General features: G+C 42.5%; 1 protein-coding gene across 1 annotated transcript in view; it reads left to right on the top strand.

The window, feature by feature from the left end:
* Positions 1–26,723, top strand: part of LOC124716912 (putative ATP-dependent RNA helicase DHX57) — a 232,224-nt gene that overhangs the window by 186,255 nt on the left and 19,246 nt on the right. Inside the window, exons 20-21 of the mRNA XM_047243480.1 lie at positions 4,128–4,337; positions 20,603–20,779. Of these exons, the coding sequence (XP_047099436.1) occupies positions 4,128–4,337; positions 20,603–20,779 (387 nt within the window). The remainder of the gene's footprint in view (positions 1–4,127; positions 4,338–20,602; positions 20,780–26,723) is intronic.

Genomic DNA, 26,723 nt, shown 5'->3' with positions numbered 1-26,723 from the left:
TAAGCTCTGAATACCCGCTATCGTCGGCTGACGAGATCACGTGACATGAGCTATGACTGGCTTACAAAAGTGTAACGCAGTCTCGATTTCAATGCTTCGGAAAGTAACATGCAGTGTTTGGTGGAATTCGAATTTATACTTTCGTAATATGAAAATATGCAGCGTACGTGTTGCTGCACATCAAAGATCTTTCCAAAATGTGTTTTTTCCCTTGTGTTTAGTTTTCTGAAGTGCTGGGAGATTCTACACATGTGTATAAAGCCATAACCATTCAAAGGACTTATAAGTTATACAGTTCCGAGAGAAAGTAATACTGTCAGTTAACAGGGAAAAAGTATGTTTTCACACGGGAGAAAGTGTATTTTTAACCGGGAAATCCGGGAGAAATCTGGGAGGTTTTTTCCCTGGCTATACCTTAGGTCGCTTTTGATGCCCAGTTTGAGTTTATTTCTTGGCAAGTGTCTTCTGACAAATTGTTCATCTCGACTTCCTTTACATTGCTGTGGTATGTTGCAAACAGTTATTGCTTACAACCTATCACTCTTTATATTAATAATCGACCACATATTTTTGCATCTGGGAGTGAGGGCACTTCAGTTGGCTCATCTGTTTACCTGTGTGCTTGACCCATCAGAATGTTTTCAGCTGTTCAAATTACCAGACAACTTGCTTATGAAGCTGTTCAGACTTTCTCGGTGTATACAACTGAAAAAATGGATATTTTTTTTTTAATTGTAATGTCACCACAAGTTTCCTTTAACAGACATGTCAGGCTAAGTGCAAAACTAGTGTGGTTGAATAACAGTTGTCAAAATAGGAGCACCAGAATAGGTCAGTTGTATGCATCCATATCTCTCTAAATCATTAAAATTCAGTCTTTCGCTTAGATGAAGAAACAGCAAAAGTGTAGGTAAGAGGAACACTTGCCAAGAAAATGGAAAAGTCACTCCTGCCCATGTTATCAGGAGATACAAAGTTACGTCTAGATTCTATCCTATGGCTTTTATCACTTTAGCCTGTCCATGGGCTGTGGTCAGGTTTTTTAAACTATAATTTAATCACTTATTTCTCCCTTGTGTCATTACTGTTTTCATCTTGGAATCACTCTCAGAGCTGCCCTTTGTTGCAGAAGTTCTAGCGTCATCAGCTTTAACTCGATGTATGTAGCTGACAGTTTGTTGGAGTATTGGTAAAGCAATAAATGTGCATTTTGTCCCATGGAAGCATCACAGCATCCTAATGAGTTCATAATATTGACATTGACAAAGTACAAACACATTTTCAAACACACTTTTTTATGTGAATATGAAGATTATTTTTGATAACTAAAATACTTAGTGTTTTTTCAGAACTGGAACTGTTATTGATCTGTCCTCTGTGGGGAAACTGCTGTCATGTTGAATTTTTTGAGAGAAATTTCTGCCTTTTGACTTTTAATTGTTCATTTATTTTACACAATCATGATTTCAGCTTTATAGTCATTCTCAGGTGCATTTTGAAATATGCTTGGTCATCCGTGACATATCGTTGTTGAAAAAGAAAAAAAAAAGGACATATTTTAACACTTCGACATGCACTTGAGAATATCTATGGAAATTTCTTTAAGAAAACTCACAAGTTATTGTTTGTGCCATCACATCCACATTCAAAAAAACAAATCTGCATTGTTTTGATTTGCACATTTGATTCCCCCCACACCTTCACTGATGGCATTATCAAAAAATCACATGATGGCTGCACGGAGCTGAAACTCGGACTGAGCATCTGAAAGGTATGAACGCTCCAGTCTGTGCAAGTGGAACAATACAGCATTGCCAGTTCACTCACATTGTTGTCAGTCTCATTACTTTTTCACACACCTCATAGGATAGACGACATGTATCAAACCACCTGTGCAATGAACCAGTGACAAAACTGTCATCGCAGAAGCAAACTCATTGGTAATAAGGTATGTATCCATTTTAAGTGATACATATTGTTGCGGAGAATGTTCCCTGTGGTAATCTGGCTTACCCTGTAGTGGCGAGCCACATGCCTGGTGTAGACACTGGAGTCATATTCTGCAGCTTTCAACACCTGTTCCTCCGAGGCATGTATACATTCTGGGCACACTAGCCTTTCATAACTGCCCACTCCCACAAAGGAGCTTGTGTCACGCAAATGGTGAAATGCTGTAGCACACACTTAATGGTACAGTTGATGGTGAGACTTTTCCCAGTATAGACATGCTACTGCCTGTCTATTGCCACTGTCATTAGTCTTTCACTGTAAAGACTGTGTCGGCATCTTTCTGGTCGGTGTTGGCATCTTTCTGGCCAGTATACTGGGCCATTGTCTCTCAGAGCTGCATTACATAACACACGTCCACACCAGCATGAGTCGGCAAAAGCAGTGAAGCAGATGCCCCTCGGTAGCGATGTGCAAGTGCATTGCCATGACATACAGCATATCCACCCTCTCTAGTGTGGAGGTGGAATGCCAGCAGAGACAGAATATTCCCACTTTCCTGGTGTTTTCATAAATGTACTTTCAGCCATTCAAACCTACACTGCCAGAGATGTTTTATCTCCACCTTCAAGTGGGTTTACCTCCTTTGTAATGCATTTGCAGCCTTATGCCCACTTTTACTCTCTACCCTCACGGGAATTGTTCCTTGTGGTTTGTCACCATTTAGCACAAGCACGCTGTATATGTTACTTTCTGAGGCAATCGAGATTCCCTCCCGCTCTCCCCCTTATCCTTTTGCAGAATTGTCTACTGTTGCTTGCTCTTCTCCATCAGGAAAGAGAAAAAGGGGTGCAAAATTCGTCTACGTTATTAACATCAGGGGAGGGGGGATCTGATTCACAGTAGGATTGTGGTGTGTGATTTTTCCTGGCTTGTGGAATCTGCTATGTGGTAATTATTAAGTCCTTCCATTCTGTCCAAGTTAACCTCACTAACTAAACCCAAAAATCAGTGAAATATTAAATAATAAACAGACTTTATTGTTATACCAGTATAAAAGGTAACTGGCCATTAGGTTTCTTAAGTTTGTAAGCATTTTAATCCCTTGCAGACATAAAATATTTGTATTTTTCTATCCCTGCTGGTATAACAGTAAATTTTTCTTGGCAGATCGATTGCCTACCTTAATCTAATGTGGGACACTTTACAAATAGAGTTTGAGGGCCTACACAGTTTTTGGTGGTGGCCGTGGGGTGAGGGGGGGAGGGGGGGGGGTATTCATGTGATCATAGCTGTGTGAAAGTCACTTACATTTGCACTGATTCAAAGTTCAGCAACATGCCAAATTGCTTCTGTGCAGCATTTACAGTTTTGCTACGCTGCGCGGGTGGAGGGCATGCTATAATCATTCAATGAGTTACTAATACATTTGGATATCAGGTTTGATTCCATAAGGAAACAATTATGATCAGTGATTGTATTCATTTCAAAAAAAGAAAATGGTGCAGCAGTCAATTGCAAACTATATTTATTGCATATCTAGATTTTGGTCACTGTGTGGCCAACTTGACTACAGTAAATGTAAGTTAAAATATTAAAAATATTTGTATATGCACATAGTCCCAACCAGAGTACGTGCATGTTGAAGTGCTTTAAATATTTTAATTTACACTACCCCACTGCCCAGATGGCCACACAGTGACCAAAATCTAGATATGCAATAAACATCATTTGTGACTGATTGCTGTGCCCTTAACTACATAAAATTTGGATATATTCAGTATTCAGACTGTTTCATCCAAAGTATTCAGTTACACTATACAACATTATAAACAGGTTGTTTTAATAGTATCTATGGCAGACTACTGGCAGACCATTGTTGTAGTTATAAGCTTCATATATATGAAGTACTCAGTGAGTTCTTCCACTTAATAATAATGCCACAGTGCTTGTATCCTGCAGCTGTCCGTCCAGACAATACTCACGTGGACTTGCTCTGACCCAGACTACTGGTGTGTAATCTGCGACAGAGCTAAAAATGCAGTGGCAGTGCCTGGCTGCACTCAACAGTTAGGGCATGAAACTTGAAATGTTCAAAGATAATACTATTTCAGAATTACTGTATGCTTACAGGTTAGCCTTGACATTTTGAGATTAAACTGCAGGTTCCTTTTTAACAGGAATGGCTGAAGCACTGTAATACGAGCAGAAGAGCTGGCCAAGTGTTTGCGCAGGAGAACTTCCTGTCGTACAAGACGCTGCTGACTCTGGCGGACATGAAGAAGCAGTTCTTGGAGCTACTGGCTAGCATTGGCTTTGTTCCTGGTGACGTGCGCGGTGTCAAGAGAGGCTCTGAGATTGACAAGATAATTCTTGTAACCGGACCACAGGTGGGAATCTCTCTCTCTCTCTCTCTCTCTCTCTCTCTCTTGCAAATAATTTAGGGGAAAGCAGTCAGGTAGCATCGTTGGTCACCACTGATCTTTTGCGGGCGAACGCTTCATCATTTTCAAGGCACAAATTAAATAAGAGGTGGCTCTGCATGGAAACATAAATCATCAGTGGATGGAACTGTGAACATAAAACAGAAGGTGGTTTATGAACAAAACCAGTACTACCATAACTACAATAGTCTGTCCAAAATTACTTTAGGATTGACACTTCGACAGGAGCATGTGGAGGCCCCGAACAGAGTTACCGTATCCCACATCTAACACACATGTACTCACTTTATAATCATGGAAATTGTGTTCTGAAAGAGCTACACTACTTTTTCATTTTAGCTTTATCTGTTGCAACAAATTATTAAGACGTTTTGTCACGACGTTACTGGATTTTCGATGTGCGGGGATTTTTTTAATTATTGAACTTGGGTGAATACATTATGCAAATTAAATCTTAAGAATACATCATATTGTCATATGCTCAAAACCATAACTCTGTCAGAGATCTCTAGTGCCAGATAATTTGAGTTGAATGTGATGCACAATGGTCTGCTCACATGTCAGCTACTAATTGGGTGCCGGAACAGTTTCAGAATGAGAAACAGTTCACTGTAGGTTTGCAATAAAACTGTTATTAATTTTTCTGATCCACTTACTTAATTCTAATGCAACCAAAAATAAAATTGAGCTTGGTTGTCACAGTGGAAAAACATATCTTAAATAGGCCAACCTCTGTCATTTAGAAAGAAAAAAAGTGATGCAAATAACAGGGCCTCTGTATTACAGCAGTTATATTATAAACAGTAATATATATTTTGTGTGATGCATACAGAATTCCCAAGGTGAACTTCCTTTGAAATTAGTTGCTATTAAGGTCTTCTTATTGAAATTTCAGAACTTACAATGATATAATTTTGTTATGTAGGCACTTGCAGATGTGAACTGTGCACGCCAAACACGCAGCTGGAGTTGCCTGTGCTCTGTCTCTGTTGGGATAATGGAAAAACTTCACACTCAGAGCTATGATGGATTCTTGAGGCATCACTGTCACTGCCACTGTTGTCATTTAAGGAAATAATCACTTCCAAAGAGCTTCATTCTGCCACACCCTTTCCATGATGATGCTGTGCATATGTTTGATGGCTTTCTTCCAATCTTCAGTGGTGATGCTCCTGACAGCTCCTTTTTTTTTTTTTAAGGATAAATTTATTGTTATTCCTGCCAATGTAACCTTTAATTTGGGCCCATATTATTTCTGTTGGGTTGAAATGGCAGTTGTAAGGCAGTAGCCTAATGACTGCGTGCCCATGTTTTTTGCCAGTTCATAGATTTTGTACAGGGTGAACTGTGGCTTATGTGTATATATTTTTTCTGTAAGCTGCATGCTGAAACTGAACAATCATTTCCTGCTTTTGGTTTCCCATGTTAGGTGCCTTGTCAACAACTCTAGTACAATTGAAGATTTGGTATTAGTGAATGTTCGAACCACTTTGTAAATTTAACGTGGTTCATTTCTTCATGATAATCTACTGTTTTCTTTGATTTAAAAATCAGGAGACTTTTTGGGAGAAAACCCTGTGAGATGTCTCCATGAAGAAGTAGTAGTCTGCCACTCTTGCCAGAAGGCATTGCCATTGTTTCTTTATCTGTGTCGTCTTCCAGCCCTGCCTAACAACGTGACCAGAACTGTCAAGCCACACCAATTCATCAGTATTTATGCTACGGATGTCCCTTAAAAATCGCCATCGCCATCCAGCTATATCCTCCCACTCCGTCAACAGAAATGTCCATAGTGAAAGCCGAGGTTGTGTAAAACTGTGGACGAGGATGTGTGAATGCCTTGATAAAGTTCTGATTCTGTAAGCGTAACCAGTAACTTCCTGAGTGTCGGATGTTCCTTCCTGCAATAATAATCGTAAACATGATGACGAATCACATCCTCTGCAAACGAATCGATATTGGTAATCTGCTTATCCGTACTACATTTTTTTCCAGGGGTGCTAAGTTTCGATGTTTCTTCAGCTTCTTTTTCCTTGTTGGACATTTCCTTCCCAATCTCCACAACAGTTTTTTTGTTTTATTCAAAGCTGTAGCAGTTCTGTCAATCACTTTGGTAATGGAGAGCAGTGGGCCACCATTAAGTTTTTCATTCCCATTCCGACGAACTTCCTGCTGACATAATTGATTACCAAATAGTGAATGAATAATGGTAACAACAAATAATGTTAACAGCTCCCAAACCCAAAAAACAATGATGCGCAAACCATTTCTCTTCACTGCCCTCATGTGGGAATCCCCTAGCCAAGAGAATGATGGCAAACTTTTCCACCTTATGACTTCCGACGAACTTCCTGCTGACATCATTGATTACCAAACAGTGAATGAATAATGGTAACAACAAATAATGGTAACAGCTCCCAAACCCAAAAAACAAACACACAGAAAGTCACAGGGTACATAAATCACACAGGACAGCAAGCTGGCTGCAACTGGAACCCACTGCAAGCAGGAAGTGTTGTTTGGGATAAAGGTTTGGCAACTTTAGGGATTTGCTGCAGCTGCAGATAGCATGGTATAGGTGGAAAGTGGCCCGGGCTGCTGCATGGGTTTTCCCCCTTGCCACTTCAGTCCTCATTGTCAATTCTAAAGTAATTTTGGACAGGCTACACCCCACCACACAAGCTCTCCTTGGCTCTGTCAGGGAAAGGAAAAAATGTAGTGCAGTCAGGTGTTTTTCTTTCAAGAAAATGATTGAAAAGTCAGTGTTACACAGGTATTCAACAGGATCGGAACTGAACCTTTTTCTACATCTATACTCTGCAAACGATCTTGAGGTGTATTGTAGAAGGAACATACCACTGTATCAATTATTAGCCTGTCTTCCCATTCCATTCTCATACAGAGCATGGGGAGAATGAATGTTCGAATGCCTCTGTGTGTGCAGTAATTATTCTAATCTTATAATAGTGATACGTAAGGGTTGTAGTATATTCCTAGAATCATCATTTAAAGCCGGTTCTCGGAACTTTGTTAATAGGCTTTCTTGGGGTAGTTTACATATGCGTTCGAGTCCTCCAGTTCAGTTGCTTCAGTATCTCTGCGACACACTCCCATGGATCAAACAAACCTGTGACCATTCATGTTCCCCTCCTCTGTATACGTTTAATGTCCCCTGTTAGTCATATTTGGTGTGGGCCCCACACACTTGAGCAATATCCTAGAATAAGTCACATGAGTGATTTTTAAGCAATCTCCTTTGTACACTGAATGCACTTTCACAGTACCTTACCAATAAACTGAATCCTATCACACACTTTCCCCATGACTGAGCATATGTGGTCATTCCATTTCATATCTCTGCAAAGTGTTACACCCAGTTATTGTATAAGTTGGCTGATTTCAGCTGTGACTCATGGATATTATAGTCATAGAAAACTTTTTTTTTTCCCCCTTTTGTGAAGTGGGCATTCTATAGAAATTCTTCCAAGCCATCTGTGCCAAACAGCAAACCAGTGCTTAACAGTATTGGTTAAAAACAGTCTTGGTTGCAATTTTATTTTTTTAAACTATGTGTTATTTAGGCATCTTCAGGTTGATCTTAATTTAGTATATCTTAGACCGATCCTTGAAACAGGGTAGCCAAAGGGCATCGTCGAATACATCAGGCAAACATCGTCTTCATTAAACTCAGTAAGAACTGTTCTAGATCAACGTGAGTGACTCCAAGCCCTGCATAATGCATTCCTGTTCACAGGAGCGAGTAACAGGATAAGATGGGGCTCAAGTAGTGCTTACTACTTGAGCCCCATCTTATTCTGTTACTTACAGGGCTTGGAGTCACTCACGTCAATCTAGAACAGTTTTTACTGAGTTTAATGAAGGCGATGTTTGCCTGATGTATTCGACGATGCCCTTTGGCTGCCATGTTTAAAGGATTGGTCTAAGAAATACCAAATTAAGATCAACCTGAAGATGTGTAAATAATGCATAGTTGAAAAAATAAAAAAAATAAAATTGCAACCAAGTCTGTTTTTAACCAATACTGGACGTTGTATATTTCTAAACATTTAAAGCAAGTTGACAGCCTTTGCACCACTTTGAAATCTTATCGAGATCTGGCTGAATATTTATGCAGCTTCTTTCAGGTAGACTTCATTATGGATAAATGCATCATCTGCAGAAAACCTGAGGTTACTATTCATATTGTCTGCTAGGTCATTAATATAAACATGAACACACTTACGTGGGGCACATCTGAAGTTATTTCTACATCTGCAGATGGCTCTCCACCTGAGATAAGATACTGTGTCCTCCGTACCAAAAAGCCCTCAATCCAGTCACTAATTTCAGTTGATAATCCATATGATTGTGCTTTTGACAATACGCATAGTTGTGGTACTGTGCTTTTCAGAAATCAAGAAATACTGCATCTGTCTGACTACCTTGTTCAGTATGGCATGTGAGAAAAGTGTGAGTTTGGTTTCATACAATAAACGTTTTTGGAATCCATGCTGACTGGCATTGAGAGGGTCATTCTTCTCTAGATACCTCATTATGATTGAGCTCAGAATATGTTCTAAGTTTCTACAGGAAATCAATGTCAAGGAAGTTGGACAATAGTTTTGTGGATCACTTCTATTATTCTTCCTGTAGACAGCTTTGACCTGTGCTTTTTTCCAGGTACTGGACATGGTTTTTTGTTTGAGGGACCTATGATAGACTATAGTTGGAAGAGGGGCTAACTCAGCTGCAAATTCAGTGTAAAATTTTACAGAGATTCCATCACGTCGTGGAGCTTTGTTCAGTTTTAATAATTTTAGCTGTTTCTCAACACCACTGACACTAATACTTATTTCTTTCACCTTTGCAGTGGTACATGGATTACATTGGGCCAATTCTCCTGGTTTTTCCTTTGTAAATGAACATCTGAAAGCAGAGCTAAGCATTACAGTTTTTGCTTTGCTACCCGCAGTTTCAGTAAAACTGGACACTAGCTTTGGTGCCACTGACAGCCTTAACATATGACCAGAATGTCTTTGGGTTTCGTGAAATATCATTTGACAACATCCTGCTATGGTAGTCATTGAAGGCATCACTCTCTCTCAGCAGCCAAACACCTTTCATTCAGCATGTCTCTATCCATAGCCCTAAGCTTTGTTTTACACAGTAATCTCTGCTTCTTCAGAAGTTTCTTTTCAGTGGCTGTATACCATGTAGGTTCCCTCCCATTATGAACTGTTCTAACTGGGTACATATCCATCCAGTGCATGGTCAACTATTATTTTAAATTTCAGCCATAGTTCATCTAGATGCATGTGCCCAGTGCTGAAAGTTTCAAGTTCCTCATTGAGATATGACATTACTGATTTTTTATCCATTTTACTAAACACACACACATCTTTGTGCTTGTTTCAGTTGTCCTTTGTACTTTGGTAATCATTATTGCCACAGCCACGTCATGGTCACTGATACCAGTTTTGTTGTGGACGCCCTCAAAGTTTGGGGTTACTAACTATCTGTTCTAGGTAGTTTCCAGAGAAGGCATTTAGTTATGTTTCACAGGATGTCTTATCACACCCACCACTAACAAAACTGTAGTTTTCCCAATTAACTTTTGGGTGATAGAAGTCTTCACCGATGATTACAGTATGATTGGGGAACATGTATGTACAAATGAACGGAGGTTTTTTCTAGAAGTTTTCAGTTACATCAGGAAATGAGTCTGGTGGGTCATAAAGGATCCAGATTTTATTTTATACCCACCCCTGATATGAGTCTTGCCCAAACAATCCTACACGCAGCTTCAATTTCTATCTCAGTGAATTTTCTTGTCTACTGCATCAAATACACCACCCTTTTTAATGGATGTTTAGTCAGTATTTGTCTTGCAAAATATTAAGGATACTCCATACATCCCCACACCCACCCACCCCAAAAAAATTAAGCCTCATAAACTGAAAAAGTTTCATGAATTGAATTTTTTTTCGATAGATTGTTTGAGGTGAATATATAAAACAATGACAATGAATTTGATTGTTCTTTTGCTTATTGTCATTTGTGTACAAAATATCAGAATTTTATTATTTGGGAACAGTTTCCAATAGCAGTTAGATGATATTGTTCTGTTAATAATAATAATAATAATAATAAACCCCGTGGAGGCCCGGGAAAAGAATAGGCCTCCGGTATGTTCTGCCAGTCGTAAAAGGCGACGAAAAGAACAAACCACTAATAGGGCTAACCCCCCTCTTAGTGTGATTAGTTGGTTCAGGACAGAACTAATGAAGCCTCGGACAAGCGCCGTCGTGGTCGGGGACGACGCTTGAACCCTATGCCCGCCCACAATGGTAACGACACTGCTAGCCAACTGGAAAATGATTTAAATCCAAATAGAGGTGTTTTGCAGGATATGCTTCCTGCAACCACCCTAGAAGGAAAACAAAGACAGAGGATGAGATGGTCAGATGAAGTTAATCGACACCTCATGTTCTGTTATTACCAAGCAACAAACCTAGGAACCAACACAACTGGTTACAGATCACAAGTATACACAACATTTATTACCAGATACCCAGAATTAAAATTTTTAACAGAACAACGACTAGCTGATCAGATCCGTGTAATAATAAAAAATAACAGGATACCCCAGTCAGAATTAGATAACATCAAACAACAAGTACAACAAATACTGGAACAAAATAATGTGCAATCAGAAGAAGAAGAAGAAGAAAATACAGTAGTGGACTCAAACATCCCAGAGCAAACAAACAAAGAACAACACGCACCAATTAAACAATCAGAGGAAAGCGAAATCTTAAGGCAGCCACCAGAACAAGCACAAATAGAACACAAAGTGACACAGATATTAGATATAGAAGAAAAATTTCAGCTAACATATATAGAATACAAAGACACAAATACATTCTTGCATAGACCACCAAATAACCCACAAGTCGAAACAACAATAAAAACTATCAACACAATCATACACAACAAAATAAATGAAAACACAACTATGGAAGGGTTACAACTACTGGTATATATAGGAGTACTCACTACACTAAATATACACATTAGGCAGAGATCAGAACCAACCAACACACAGAAGAAACCCACAAAACCAGCATGGCAACACAGGCTACAGATCAAAATAGAAAAACTGAGAAAAGACATCGGACAGCTAACACAATTTATAAGAAATGAAATCTCGGAAAAAAAACGAAAAAGGTTAGGTAAAATCTCACAACAAGAAGCGACAGAGCTATTAGACGAAAAGAAGCAGAAATTACAAGCATTAGCCAAACGACTCAGAAGATACAAAAAAAGTGAAAATAGAAGGAAACAAAACCAAACATTCAACACAAACCAAAAGAAATTTTACCAGACAATAGATAACACACACATTGAAATAAACAATCCACCAAACATAACAGACATGGAACACTTCTGGAGCAACATATGGTCAAACCCGGTACATCATAACAGGCATGCACGGTGGATACAAGCAGAAACAGACACATACAAGATGATACCACAAATGCCTGAAGTGACAATTTTGCAACATGAAGTCACCCAAGCAATTAATTCTACTCACAATTGGAAAGCCCCTGGAAATAATAAAATAGCAAATTTCTGGTTAAAGAAGTTCACCTCAACACATTCACATCTAACTAAATTATTTAACAATATAATGGAAGGAAACATTCCACGTGGGAAAAATTATATATAAAAACAAAGATGAGGTGACTTACCGAACAAAAGCGCTGGCAGGTCGATAGACACACAAACACACACACAAAATTCAAGCTTTCGCAACAAACTGTTGCCTCATCAGGAAAGAGGTAAGGAGAGGGGAAGACGAAAGGAAGTGGGTTTTAAAGGAGAGGGTAAGGAGTCATTCCAATCCCGGGAGCGGAAAGACTTACCTTAGGGGGAAAAAAGGACAGGTATACACTCGCACACACGCACATATCCATCCACACATACAGACACAAGCAGACATATTTAAAGACAAAGAGTTTGGGCAGAGATGTCAGTCGAGGCAGAAGTGTAGAGGCAAAGAAGTTGTTGAAAGACAGGTGAGGTATGAGTGGCGGCAACTTGAAATTAGCGGAGATTGAGGCCTGGCGGATGACGAGAAGAGAGGATATACTGAAGGGCAAGTTCCCATCTCCGGAGTTCGGATAGGTTGGTGTTGGTGGGAAGTATCCAGATAACCCGGACGGTGTAACACTGTGCCAAGATGTGCTGGCTGTGCACCAAGGCATGTTTAGCCACAGGGTGATCCTCATTACCAACAAACACTGTCTGCCTGTGTCCATTCATGCGAATGGACAGTTTGTTGCTGGTCATTCCCACATAGAATGCATCACAGTGTAGGCAGGTCAGTTGGTAAATCACGTGGGTGCTTTCACACGTGGCTCTGCCTCTGATCGTGTACACCTTCCGGGTTACAGGACTGGAGTAGGTGGTGGTGGGAGGGTGCATGGGACAGGTTTTGCATCGGGGGCGGTTACAAGGATAGGAGCCAGAGGGTAGGGAAGGTGGTTTGGGGATTTCATAGGGATGAACTAACAGGTTACGGAGGTTAGGTGGACGGCGGAAAGACACTCTTGGCGGAGTGGGGAGGATTTCATGAAGGATGGATCTCATTTCAGGGCAGGATTTGAGGAAGTCGTATCCCTGCTGGAGAGCCACATTCAGAGTCTGGTCCAGTCCCGGAAAGTATCCTGTCACAAGTGGGGCACTTTTGTGGTTCTTCTGTGGGGGATTCTGGGTTTGAGGGGACGAGGAAGTGGCTCTGGTTATTTGCTTCTGTACCAGGTCGGGAGGGTAGTTGCGGGATGCGAAAGCTGTTTTCAGGTTGTTGGTGTAATGATTCAGGGATTCCGGACTGGAGCAGATTCGTTTGCCACGAAGACCTAGGCTGTAGGGAAGGGACCGTTTGATGTGGAATGGGTGGCAGCTGTCATAATGGAGGTACTGTTGCTTGTTGGTGGGTTTGATGTGGACGGACGTGTGAAGTTGGCCATTGGACAGGTGGAGGTCAACGTCAAGGAAAGTGGCATGGGATTTGGAGTAGGACCAGGTGAAACTGATGGAACCAAAGGAGTTGAGGTTGGAGAGGAAGTTCTGGAGTTCTTCTTCACTGTGAGTCCAGATCATGAAGATGTCATCAATAAATCTGTACCAAACTTTGGGTTGGCAGACTTGGGTAACCAAGAAGGCTTCCTCTAAGCGACCCATGAATAGGTTGGCGTACGAGGGGGCCATCCTGGTGCCCATGGCTGTTCCCTTTAATTGTTGGTATGTCTGGCCCTCAAAAGTGAAGAAGTTGTGGGTCAGGATGAAGCTGGCTAAGGTGATGAGGAAAGAGGTTTTAGGTAGGGTGGCAGGTGATCGGCGTGAAAGGAAATGCTCCATCGCAGCGAGGCCCTGGACGTGCGGAATATTTGTGTATAAGGAAGTGGCATCAATGGTTACAAGGATGGTTTCTGGGGGTAACAGATTGGGTAAGGATTCCAGGCGTTCAAGGAAGTGGTAGGTGTCCTTGATGAAGGATGGGAGACTGCATGTAATGGGTTGAAGGTGTTGATCTACGTAGGCAGAGATGCGTTCTGTGGGGGCTTGGTAACCAGCTACAATGGGGCGGCCGGGATGATTGGGTTTGTGGATTTTAGGAAGAAGGTAGAAGGTAGGGGTGCGGGGTGTCGGTGGGGTCAGGAGGTTGATGGAGTCAGGTGAAAGGTTTTGCAGGGGGCCTAAGGTTCTGAGGATTCCTTGAAGCTCCGCCTGGACATCGGGAATGGGGTTACCTTGGCAAACTTTGTATGTGGTGTTGTCTGAAAGCTGACGCAGTCCCTCAGCCACATACTCCCGACGATCAAGTACCACGGTCGTGGAACCCTTGTCCGCCGGAAGAATGACGATGGATCGGTCAGCCTTCAGATCACGGATAGCCTAGGCTTCAGCAGTGGTGATGTTGGGTGTAGGATTAAGGTTTTTTAAGAAGGATTGAGATGCAAGGCTGGAAGTCAGAAATTCCTGGAAGGTTTGGAGAGGGTGATTTTGAGGAAGAGGAGGTGGGTCCCGCTGTGACGGAGGATGGAACTGTTCCAGGCAGGGTTCAATTTGGATGGTGTCTTGAGGAGTCGGATCATTAGGAGTAGGATTAGGATCATTTTTCTTCGTGGCAAAGTGATACTTCCAGCAGAGAGTACGGGTGTAGGACAGTAAATCTTTGACGAGGGCTGTTTGGTTGAATCTGGGAGTGGGGCTGAAGGTGAGGCCTTTGGATAGGACAGAGGTTTCGGATTGGGAGAGAGGTTTGGAGGAAAGGTTAACTACTGAATTAGGGTGTTGTGGTTCCAGATTGTGTTGATCGGAATTTTGAGGTTTTGGAGGGAGTGGAGCTGGAAGTGGGAGATCGAGTAGATGGGAGAGACTGGGTTTGTGTGCAATGAGAGGAGGTTGAGGTTTGCTGGAAAGGTTGTGAAGGGTGAGTGAGTTGCCTTTCCGGAGGTGGGAAACCAGGAGATTGGATAGTTTTTTGAGGTGGAGGGTGGCATGCTGTTCTAATTTACGGTTGGCCTGTAGGAGGATGCTCTGAACAGCCGGTGTGGATGTGGGGGAGGAAAGATTAAGGACTTTTATTAAGGATAGGAGTTGACGGGTGTGTTCATTGGCTGAGTTGATGTGTAGGTGAAGGATTAGGTGGGTGAGGGCAATGGATTGTTCAGTTTGGAACTGGTATAGGGACTGATGGAAGGAAGGGTTGCAGCTCCACTCCCTCCAAAACCTCAAAATTCCGATCAACACAATCTGGAACCACAACACCCTAATTCAGTAGTTAACCTTTCCTCCAAACCTCTCTCCCAATCCGAAACCTCTGTCCTATCCAAAGGCCTCACCTTCAGCCCCACTCCCAGATTCAACCAAACAGCCCTCGTCAAAGATTTACTGTCCTACACCCGTACTCTCTGCTGGAAGTATCACTTTGCCACGAAGAAAAATGATCCTAATCCTACTCCTAATGATCCGACTCCTCAAGACACCATCCAAATTGAACCCTGCCTGGAACAGTTCCGTCCTCCGTCACAGCGGGACCCACCTCCTCTTCCTCAAAATCACCCTCTCCAAACCTTCCAGGAATTTCTGACTTCCAGCCTTGCATCTCAATCCTTCTTAAAAAACCTTAATCCTACACCCAACATCACCACTGCTGAAGCCCAGGCTATCCGTGATCTGAAGGCTGACCGATCCATCGTCATTCTTCCGGCGGACAAGGGTTCCACGACCGTGGTACTTGATCGTCGGGAGTATGTGGCTGAGGGACTGCGTCAGCTTTCAGACAACACCACATACAAAGTTTGCCAAGGTAACCCCATTCCCGATGTCCAGGCGGAGCTTCAAGGAATCCTCAGAACCTTAGGCCCCCTGCAAAACCTTTCACCTGACTCCATCAACCTCCTGACCCCACCGACACCCCGCACCCCTACCTTCTACCTTCTTCCTAAAATCCACAAACCCAATCATCCCGGCCGCCCCATTGTAGCTGGTTACCAAGCCCCCACAGAACGCATCTCTGCCTACGTAGATCAACACCTTCAACCCATTACATGCAGTCTCCCATCCTTCATCAAGGACACCTACCACTTCCTTGAACGCCTGGAATCCTTACCCAATCTGTTACCCCCAGAAACCATCCTTGTAACCATTGATGCCACTTCCTTATACACAAATATTCCGCACGTCCAGGGCCTCGCTGCGATGGAGCATTTCCTTTCACGCCGATCACCTGCCACCCTACCTAAAACCTCTTTCCTCATCACCTTAGCCAGCTTCATCCTGACCCACAACTTCTTCACTTTTGAGGGCCAGACATACCAACAATTAAAGGGAACAGCCATGGGCACCAGGATGGCCCCCTCGTACGCCAACCTATTCATGGGTCGCTTAGAGGAAGCCTTCTTGGTTACCCAAGTCTGCCAACCCAAAGTTTGGTACAGATTTATTGATGACATCTTCATGATCTGGACTCACAGTGAAGAAGAACTCCAGAACTTCCTCTCCAACCTCAACTCCTTTGGTTCCATCAGTTTCACCTGGTCCTACTCCAAATCCCATGCCACTTTCCTTGACGTTGACCTCCACCTGTCCAATGGCCAACTTCACACGTCCGTCCACATCAAACCCACCAACAAGCAACAGTACCTCCATTATGACAGCTGCCACCCATTCCACATCAAACGGTCCCTTCCCTACAGCCTAGGTCTTCGTGGCAAACGAATCTGCTCCAGTCCGGAATCCCTGAATCATTACACCAACAACCTGAAAACAGCTTTCGCATCCCGCAACTACCCTCCCGACCTGGTACAGAAGCAAATAACCAGAGCCACTTCCTCGTCCCCTCAAACCCAGAATCCCCCACAGAAGAACCACAAAAGTGCCCCACTTGTGACAGGATACTTTCCGGGACTGGACCAGACTCTGAATGTGGCTCTCCAGCAGGGATACGACTTCCTCAAATCCTGCCCTGAAATGAGATCCATCCTTCATGAAATCCTCCCCACTCCGCCAAGAGTGTCTTTCCGCCGTCCACCTAACCTCCGTAACCTGTTAGTTCATCCCTATGAAATCCCCAAACCACCTTCCCTACCCTCTGGCTCCTATCCTTGTAACCGCCCCCGATGCAAAACCTGTCCCATGCACCCTCCCACCACCACCTACTCCAGTCCTGTAACCCGGAAGGTGTACACGATCAGAGGCAGAGCCACGTGTGAAAGCACCCACGTGATTTACCAACTGACCTGCCTACACTGTGATGCATTCTATGTGGGAATGACCAGCAACAAACTGTCCATTCGCATGAATGGACACAGGCAGACAGTGTTTGTTGGTAATGAGGATCACCCTGTGGCTAAACATGCCTTGGTGCACAGCCAGCACATCTTGGCACAGTGTTACACCGTCCGGGTTATCTGGATACTTCCCACCAACACCAACCTATCCGAACTCCGGAGATGGGAACTTGCCCTTCAGTATATCCTCTCTTCTCGTCATCCGCCAGGCCTCAATCTCCGCTAATTTCAAGTTGCCGCCACTCATACCTCACCTGTCTTTCAACAACTTCTTTGCCTCTACACTTCTGCCTCGACTGACATCTCTGCCCAAACTCTTTGTCTTTAAATATGTCTGCTTGTGTCTGTATGTGTGGATGGATATGTGCGTGTGTGCGAGTGTATACCTGTCCTTTTTTCCCCCTAAGGTAAGTCTTTCCGCTCCCGGGATTGGAATGACTCCTTACCCTCTCCTTTAAAACCCACTTCCTTTCGTCTTCCCCTCTCCTTACCTCTTTCCTGATGAGGCAACAGTTTGTTGCGAAAGCTTGAATTTTGTGTGTGTGTTTGTGTTTGTTTGTGTGTCTATCGACCTGCCAGCGCTTGTGTTCGGTAAGTCACCTCATCTTTGTTTTTATATAAATTATTTAACAGTTACATTGCAGACCCATACACATTCCCTGATACACTTACACATGGAATAACTTATCTGAAACCTAAAGATCAAGCAGACACAGCGAACCCAGCTAAATATCGCCCCATAACATGCCTACCAACAATATACAAAATATTAACTTCAGTCATTAAACAGAAACTAGTGACACATACAACACAGAACAAAATTATAAATGAAGAACAAAAAGGCTGTTGCAAAGGAGCACGAGGATGTAAAGAGCAACTGATAATAGATGCAGAGGTGACATATCAAGCTAAAACTAAACAAAGGTCGCTACACTACGCATACATCGATTACCAAAAAGCTTTTGATAGTGTACCCCACTCATGGTTACTACAAATATTGGAAATATATAAAGTAGATCCTAAATTGATACAGTTCCTAAACATAGTAATGAAAAACTGGAAAACCACACTTAATATCCAAACAAATTCAAATAATATCACATCACAGCCAATACAGATTAAGCGTGGAATATACCAAGGAGATTCATTAAGTCCTTTCTGGTTCTGCCTTGCTCTGAACCCACTATCCAACATGCTAAATAATACAAATTATGGCTACAATACCACACAAAATCACACATTTGCTATACATGGATGATCTAAAACTACTGGCAGCAACAAATCAACAACTCAACCAATTACTAAAGATAACAGAAGTATTTAGCAATGATATAAATATGGCTTTTGGAACAGACAAATGTAAGAAAAATAGCATAGTCAAGGGAAAACACAAAACAAGAAGATTACATATTGGATAACCACAGCGACTGCATAGAAGCGATGGAAAAAACAGATGCCTATAAATATCTAGGATACAGACCAAAAAAAAATAGATGACAGAAATATTAAGGAAGAGCTAAAAGAAAAATATAGACAAAGACTAACAAAAATACTGAAAACAGAATTGACAGCAAGAAACAAGATGAAAGCTATAAATACCTATGCTATACCAATATTGACCTACTCATTTGGAGTAGTGAAATGGAGTAACACAGGCCTAGAAGCACTCAATACACTTACACGATCACAATGCCACAAATATAGAATACATCACATACATTCAGCAACAGAAAGATTCACATTAAGCAGAAAGGAAGGAGGAAGGGGATTTATCGACATAAAAAACCTGCATTATGGACAGGTAGACAATTTAAGAAAATTCTTTCTAGAACGAGCAGAAACTAGCAAAATACACAAAGCAATCACCCACATAAATACATCGGCTACACCACTACAATTTCATAACCACCTCTACAACCCTTTAGATCGCATAACATCAACAGACACAAAGAAAGTAAATTGGAAAAAGAAAACACTACATGGCAAGCACCCGTATCATCCAACACAGCCACACATCGATCAAGACGCATCCAACACATGGCTAAGAAGAGGCAATATATACAGTGAGACAGAAGGATTCATGATTGCAGTACAGGATCAAACAATAAACACCAGATATTACAGCAAGCATATTATTAAAGATCCCAATACCACAACAGATAAATGCAGACTTTGCAAACAACAAATAGAAACAGTAGATCACATCACAAGCGGATGTACAATACTAGCAAATACAGAATACCCCAGAAGACATGACAATGTAGCAAAAATAATACATCAACAGCTTGCCTTACAACATAAACTTTTAAAACAACACGTTCCTACATACAAGTATACACCACAAAATGTACTGGAGAATGATGAATACAAATTATACTGGAACAGAACCATTATAACAGATAAAACAACGCCACATAACAAACCTGACATCATACTCACCAATAAAAAGAAGAAATTAACACAACTAATTGAAATATCCATACCCAATACAGCAAATATACAGAAGAAAACAGGAGAAAAAATTGAAAAATACATCCAACTGGCTGAGGAAGTCAAGGACATGTGGCATCAGGATAAAGTTGACATTGTTGTTGTTGTTGTTGTGGTCTTCAGTCCTGAGACTGGTTTGATGCAATTATACTTTCAACTACAGGAGTCATACCACGCAAAATCCACCAGAACATCAATGCAATACAGCTACATCCAAACTTATATATACAACTTCAGAAATCCGTAATTATTGATACATGTTCAATTACCCGAAAGTTCCTAAACGCAATGTAACATATACCGTACAGTTAGAAGGAAGTGACGCTTGATCAAGGTCCGCGTCACTTTCATTCCGAACCAGACCTAAGGTCTGAGAAAGGAAAGATAATAATAATAATAATGTACTACTACATCTGAAAAGATTCTTGTGAAAGGATTGTGTTGCTCAATAAAATGTAACTAAAGTTTGTAGTTACTAAGAAATTTTATCATGTATCTTTCAATTTCAGGAACAATCACAGAAATGTTTCGTTTTCAAACATGAAATTAGTAGCTAAGGCTTGGATGTGAATAGTTGGTTTACAGGTAACTGAATGGCACTGCTAGCCTTAATGTGTGAACAAGTGGGCTTAACATAACTTTACCTTGCTTAACCAGTTTTCCAACCAGAGTATCGTAAGCTTGCAGTGACATGTGACTGCAAGTGATTTTAGGCAAAATGTAGATGACTATCCATTGAGTGCATGCGGTCAACCAATTTTGATGCCTGCAGTATTGTTCCTATTGTCTTCAGTATTTTGTATTCGGTGTGATAATTTACGTTTCACCTGCCTGATTTTGGTTTTTAAAACATGTTTTCAGTTAAACGTGAACTGTGAAAACTGGCGGTTACTGGCAGCCATTTTATGTGCAGCACTCTACCCTAATATTGTGAAGGTCCTCACTCCGGAGAAGGTATATATTCCGAGTGTCATGGGAGCCATTCCCATGGAAAACAGTGCGAACGCACTAAAGTTCAAGACACGCAGTGATGGATATGTAAGTTTTTTTCTGTTCGACAAATGAATCTTTGTACAGTCTAAGCTACTTCCTATCATGACCCTTTAGCCATAAGTAAAATGAGATATGTCCAGAAAGTAAGTACTGTTTTGGAAAAAAAAAAAAAAAAAAAAACTCGTAAAACGTTTTCAAGCCAAAATTTATTTTTACAAGAAAGAGTGTATCTTAAACTATTTTTCTACATAATTGCCACCATTCTTCAAGTATTTGTCATTGCAGGAAACCAACTGTTCTATGCCCGCTTCATAGGAAGGCGCTACCACTGAAGACAGCTGCTGCTGAACACCATTTCTTGCATTGTCATTGCTGTGAAAGCACCTTCCTCCAAAATCAGGCTTTAAGTTCAAGAACAAGTGGTTGTCAGAAGAAGCAAGATCAGTGCTGTAGGTCATGGACTCTCAGTCAAGGCATTGTGTTTCTTCACGACAATACACATCCCCATTTTGCTGGTGTCACTCAAAATTGTATACAGCAATTCGGATGGGAGCAGTTCGATCACCTGCCATACAGCCCCAATCGTGCATCTTCTGATTACCACTTGTTCTTGAACTTGAAATGTGATTGTGGAGTAAAGTGCTTTGACAGTGATGACAATGCAGAAAAACTGTTTTCAGCACTGGCGACATCTTTCTATGAAGAGGGCATAGAAAAATTGGTTTCCCACTATGAAAAAATGTCAGAACAATTGTGCCAACTACATAGAAAAATACTTTAAGATATGCTCTTCCTTGTAAAAATAAATTTTGGTTTGGAAAGAAATAATTTTATGAGCTTTTCAAGAATGATACTTAAGTTTCAGACATGCCTCATACATGGATTGCAGGTGTGCAAAACTAAAAAATAGCATTTTTACAAAGTATACATGGTAAAATGTTTAAATACACTTCTATTTTTGAAAATTGGAACTCCCAGAAGGGGTAGTATCAGTCAGTCGAAAACTGGAAGTACGTGTAGAACACTGGAACCGTAATAAGTGATTACGATTGCAGAAAGGTAGCTCAAACATTGGCCCAGAACCATCAAGATTTGTGTGACTGGGCAGATCAATAGTACACCAAATGCTCACTCGATGCAGAGCTGTTAAACTGAGTGGATCTTTGCAAGCAAGTGTCAGTATGCCTATGATGTCAGTGGGTACAGAATTATCATGTGAGTGAGCTCAAATGGGTCAGGATGACTTGCCTCTGGGAAACAGGTCTGTCTTACTGTGACATGTGGCTTGTGCAACACACGCTGCTATGAAAGTTACGTATGTGTGGAACCAATGAATAGATGATGATCATTCACAGTAGCAGGCGGGTACTGGACCGCACAGTGCCATCATGTCCACATGGTGGTAACATCAGAACAGCTACGTCCACAGTGGCATCTCAATATTGGAGCATTGTGGACACGTCTGCATCGCTGTTTGCTGTCTCAATGCCTCAACTGCAATTTGGTACGTGAATGGCATCAGTTGTGTATGCATTGGCAAATTGTAGTGTTTTGGGACAAATCGCTTGTTCTAGAGTGTTGTGTTAGACACTGCTGTGGTGAACACAAAGGCATTTTTGTTTGGCACACTGAACAAACTCTCATCAGTATGACAGTTTGGAGTGTCATTGATTGTAATATGCAATCTTGTCTCGTCTATATTGAAGGAAATCTGAACAGGAGCTGCTATATTGTGTGCGTGGGCGAGAGAGGGGGGAGGGGGGAGGGGGGCAGATGCTTGAGTGCCAGAGATGCTGCCCGTCTTGGAGGCAGCTCCACATGCCCGTCAATAGGCCATTGTCCAGCCACATTGGCCAGTTTGCACATTTGCCCAAGATGTCATCCGCAGAACACCTCTGGGATATGGTCAGTCACCGGCTTGTTCATTCTGATCCTCCTGCGATTAAAGGATGTGGGTTTTAAGGGAGAGCGTAGGGAGTCATGCCAATCCCGGGAGCGGAAAGACTTACCTTAGGGGGAAAAAAGGACAGGTATACACTCGCGCACGCACACACACATATATCCATCCGCTCATACACAGACACAAGCAGACATTTGCAAAGGCAAAGAGTTTGGGCAGAGATGTCAGTCGAGGCGGAAGTACAGAGGCAAAGATGTTGTTGAAAGACAGGTGAGGTATGAGCGGCGGCAACTTGAAATTAGCGGAGGTTGAGACCTGGCGGATAACGAGAAGAGAGGATATACTGAAGGGCAAGTTCCCATCTCCGGAGTTCTGACAGGTTGGTGTTAGTGGGAAGTATCCAGATAACCCGGACAGTGTAACACTGTGCCAAGATGTGCTGGCCGTGCACCAAGGCATGTTTAGCCACAGGGTGATCCTCATAACCAACAAACACGGTCTGCCTGTGTCCATTCATGTGAATGGACAGTTTGTTGCTGGTCATTCCCACATAGAAAGCTTCACAGTGTAGGCAGGTCAGTTGGTAAATCACGTGGGTGCTTTCACACGTGGCTCTGCCTTTGATTGTGTACACCTTCTGGGTTACAGGACTGGAGTAGGTGGTGGTGAGAGGGTGCATTGGACAGGTTTTACACCGGGGGCGGTTACAAGGGTAGGAGCCAGAGGGTAAGGAAGGTGGTTTGGGGATTTCATAGGGATGAACTAAGAGGTTATGAAGGTTAGGTGGACGGCGGAAAGACACTCCTGGTGGAGTGGGGAGGATTTCATGAAGGATGGATCTCATTTCAGGGCAGGATTTGAGGAAGTCGTATCCATGCTGGAGAGCCACATTCAGAGTCTGATCCAGTCCCGGAAAGTATCCTGTCACAATTGGGCACTTTTGTGGTTCTTCTGTGGGAGGTTCTGGGTTTGAGGGGATGAGGAAGTGGCTCTGGTTATTTGCTTCTGTACCAGGTCGGGAGGGTAGTTGCGGGATGCGAAAGCTGTTTTCAGGTTGTTGGTGTAATGGTTCAGGGATTCCGGACTGGAGCAGATTCGTTTGCCACGAAGACCTAGGCTGTAGGGAAGGGACCATTTGATGTGGAATTGGTGGCAGCTGTTGTATTGGAGGTACTGTTGCTTGTTGGTGGGTTTGATGTGGACGGACGTGTGAAGCTGGCCATTGGACAGTTGGAGGTCAACGTCAAGGAATGTGGCTTGGGATTTGGAATAGGACCAGGTGAATCTGATGGAACCAAAGGAGTTGAGGTTGGAGAGGAAATTCTGGAGTTCTTCTTCACTGTGAGTCCAGATCATGAAGATGTCATCAATAAATCTGTACCAAACTTTGGGTTGGCAGGCCTGGGTAACCAAGAAGGCTTCCTCTAAGTGACCCATGAATAGGTTGGCGTACGAGGGGGGCATCCTGGTACCCATGGCTGTTTCCTTTAATTGTTGGTATGTCTGGCCTTCAAAAGTGAAGAAGTTGTGGGTCAGGATGAAGCTGGCTAAGGTAATGAGGAAAGAGGTTTTAGGTAGGGTGGCAGGTGATCGGCGTGAAAGGAAGTGCTCCATCGCAGCGAGGCCCTGGATGTGCGGAATATTTGTGTATAAGGAAGTGGCATCAATGGTTACAAGGATGGTTTCCGGGGGTAATAGATTGGGTAAGGATTCCAGGCGTTCGAGAAAGTGGTTGGTGTCTTTGATGAAGGATGGGAGACTGCATGTAATGGGTTGAAGGTGTTGATCTACGGAGGCAGAGATACATTCTGTGGGGGCTTGGTAATCAGCTACAATGGGGCTGCCGGGATGATTGGGTTTGTAAATTTTAGGAAGAAGGTAGAAGGTAGGGGTGCGGGGTGTCGGTGGGGTCAGGAGGTTGATGGAGTCAGGTGAAAGGTTTTGTAGGGGGCCTAAGGTTCTGAGGATTCCTTGAAGCTCTGCCTGGACATCAGGAATGGGATTACCTTGGCAAACTTTGTATGTGGTTTTGTCTGAAAGCTGACGCAGTCCGTCAGCCACATACTCCCGACGATCAAGTACCACTGTCGTGGAACCCTTGTCCGCCAGAAGAATGACGATGGATCGGTCAGCCTTCAGATCACGGATAGCTTGGGCTTCAGCAGTGGTGATGTTGGGAGTAGGATTAAGGTTTTTAAGAAGGATTGAGAAGCAGGGCTGGAAGTCAGAAATTCCTGGAAGGTTTGGCGAGGGTGATTTTGAGGAAGAGGAGGTGGGTCCCGCTGTGACGGAGGGCGGAACTGTTCCAGGCAGGGTTCAATTTGGATAGTGTCTTGGGGAGTTGGATCATTAGGAGTAGGATTAGGATCATTTTTCTTCATGGCAAAGTGATATTTCCAGCAGAGAGTAAGAGTGTAGGACAGCAAATCTTTGACGAGGGCTGTTTGGTTGAATCTGGGAGTGGGGCTGAAGGTGAGGCCTTTGGATAGGACAGAGGTTTCGGATTGGGAGAGAGGTTTGGAGGAAAGGTTAACTACTGAATTAGGGTGTTGTGGTTCCAGATTGTGTTGATTGGAATTTTGAGGTTTTGGAGGGAGTGGAGCTGGAAGTGGGAGATTGAGTAGATGGGAGAGACTGGGTTTGTGTGCAATGAGAGGAGGTTGAAGTTTGGTGGAAAGGTTGAGAAGGGTGAGGGAGTTGCCTTTCCGGAGGTGGGAAACCAGGAGATTGGATAGTTTTTTGAGGTGGAGGGTGGCATGCTATTCTAATTTCCTCTCTTCTCGTTATCCACCAGGCCTCAACCTCCACTAATTTCAAGTTGCCGCCGCTCATACTTCACCTGTCTTTCAACAACATCTTTGCCTCTGTACTTCCGCCTCAACTGACATCTCTGCCCAAACTCTTTGCCTTTACAAATGTCTCCTTGTGTCTGTGTATGTGCGGATGGATGTGTGTGTGTGTGTGCGCGAGTGTATACCTGTCCTTTTTTCCCCCTAAGGTTAGTCTTTCCGCTCCCGGGATTGGAATGACTCCTTACGCTCTCCCTTAAAACCCACATCCTTTCATCTTTCCCTCTCCTTCCCTCTTTCCTGATGAAGCAACCATTGGTTGCGAAAGCTTGAATTTTGCGTGTATGTATGTGTTTGTTTTTGTATCTATCGACCTGCCAGCGCTTTCGTCTGGTAAGTCACATCATCTTTCTTTTAGATATATTTTTCCCGCGTGGAATGTTTTCCTCTATTATATTCCTACTACATACTACATGTGATAATTGTAAAATTATTTTTGACTAAATGTAAAAAGTAGACGTTATATTCCATCTTTACGTTGGGAATCGATCCAGTTAAGGTGACAGCTTTAAACATAATATTGAGAACTTTGCTCTAAGTGCTATAGCTTGACAATTAACATACGCACACATGCAAACACTTAAGACTGTCGATAGCAAATGTCTGAGACACATTACATACTTTGCTGGTGTGTCAGAGTTAGATGATGTAGTGTATATCAGGCAATCAGCAAACTATCAGTTTAATAAGTCACGGCTGCAAAATACTAACGCGAATTCTTTACAGACGAATGGAAAAACTAGTAGAAGCCGACCTCGGGGAAGATCAGTTTGGATTCTGCAGAAATATTGGAACACGTGAGGCAATACTGACCCTACGACTTATCTTGGAAGCTAGATTAAGAAAAGGCAAACCTACATTTCTAGCATTTGCAGACTTAGAGAAAGCTTTTGACAATGTTGACTGGAATATTCTCTTTCAAATTCTAAAGGTGGCAGGGGTAAAGTACAGGGAGCGAAAGACTATTTACAATTCGTACAGAAACCAGACGGCAGTTATAAGAGTCGAGATGCATGAAAGGGAAACACTGGTTGGGAAGGGAGTGAGACAGGGTTGCTATTCAATCTGTATATTGAGCAAGCAGTGAAGGAAACAAAAGAAAAATTTGGAGTAGGTATTAAAATCCATGGAGAAGAAATAAAAACCTTGAGGTTCGCCAATGACATTGTAATTCTGTCAGAGACAGCAATGGACATGGAAGAGCAGTTGAATGGAATGGATAGCGTCTTGAAAGGAGGAT

This window comes from Schistocerca piceifrons, chromosome 9 (assembly GCF_021461385.2).
Source record: "Schistocerca piceifrons isolate TAMUIC-IGC-003096 chromosome 9, iqSchPice1.1, whole genome shotgun sequence".
NCBI classification, from domain to species: Eukaryota; Metazoa; Arthropoda; class Insecta; order Orthoptera; family Acrididae; genus Schistocerca; species Schistocerca piceifrons.
The sequence above is the reverse complement of the archived record's forward strand: the minus strand, read 5'-3'. Positions and strand labels throughout refer to the sequence as shown.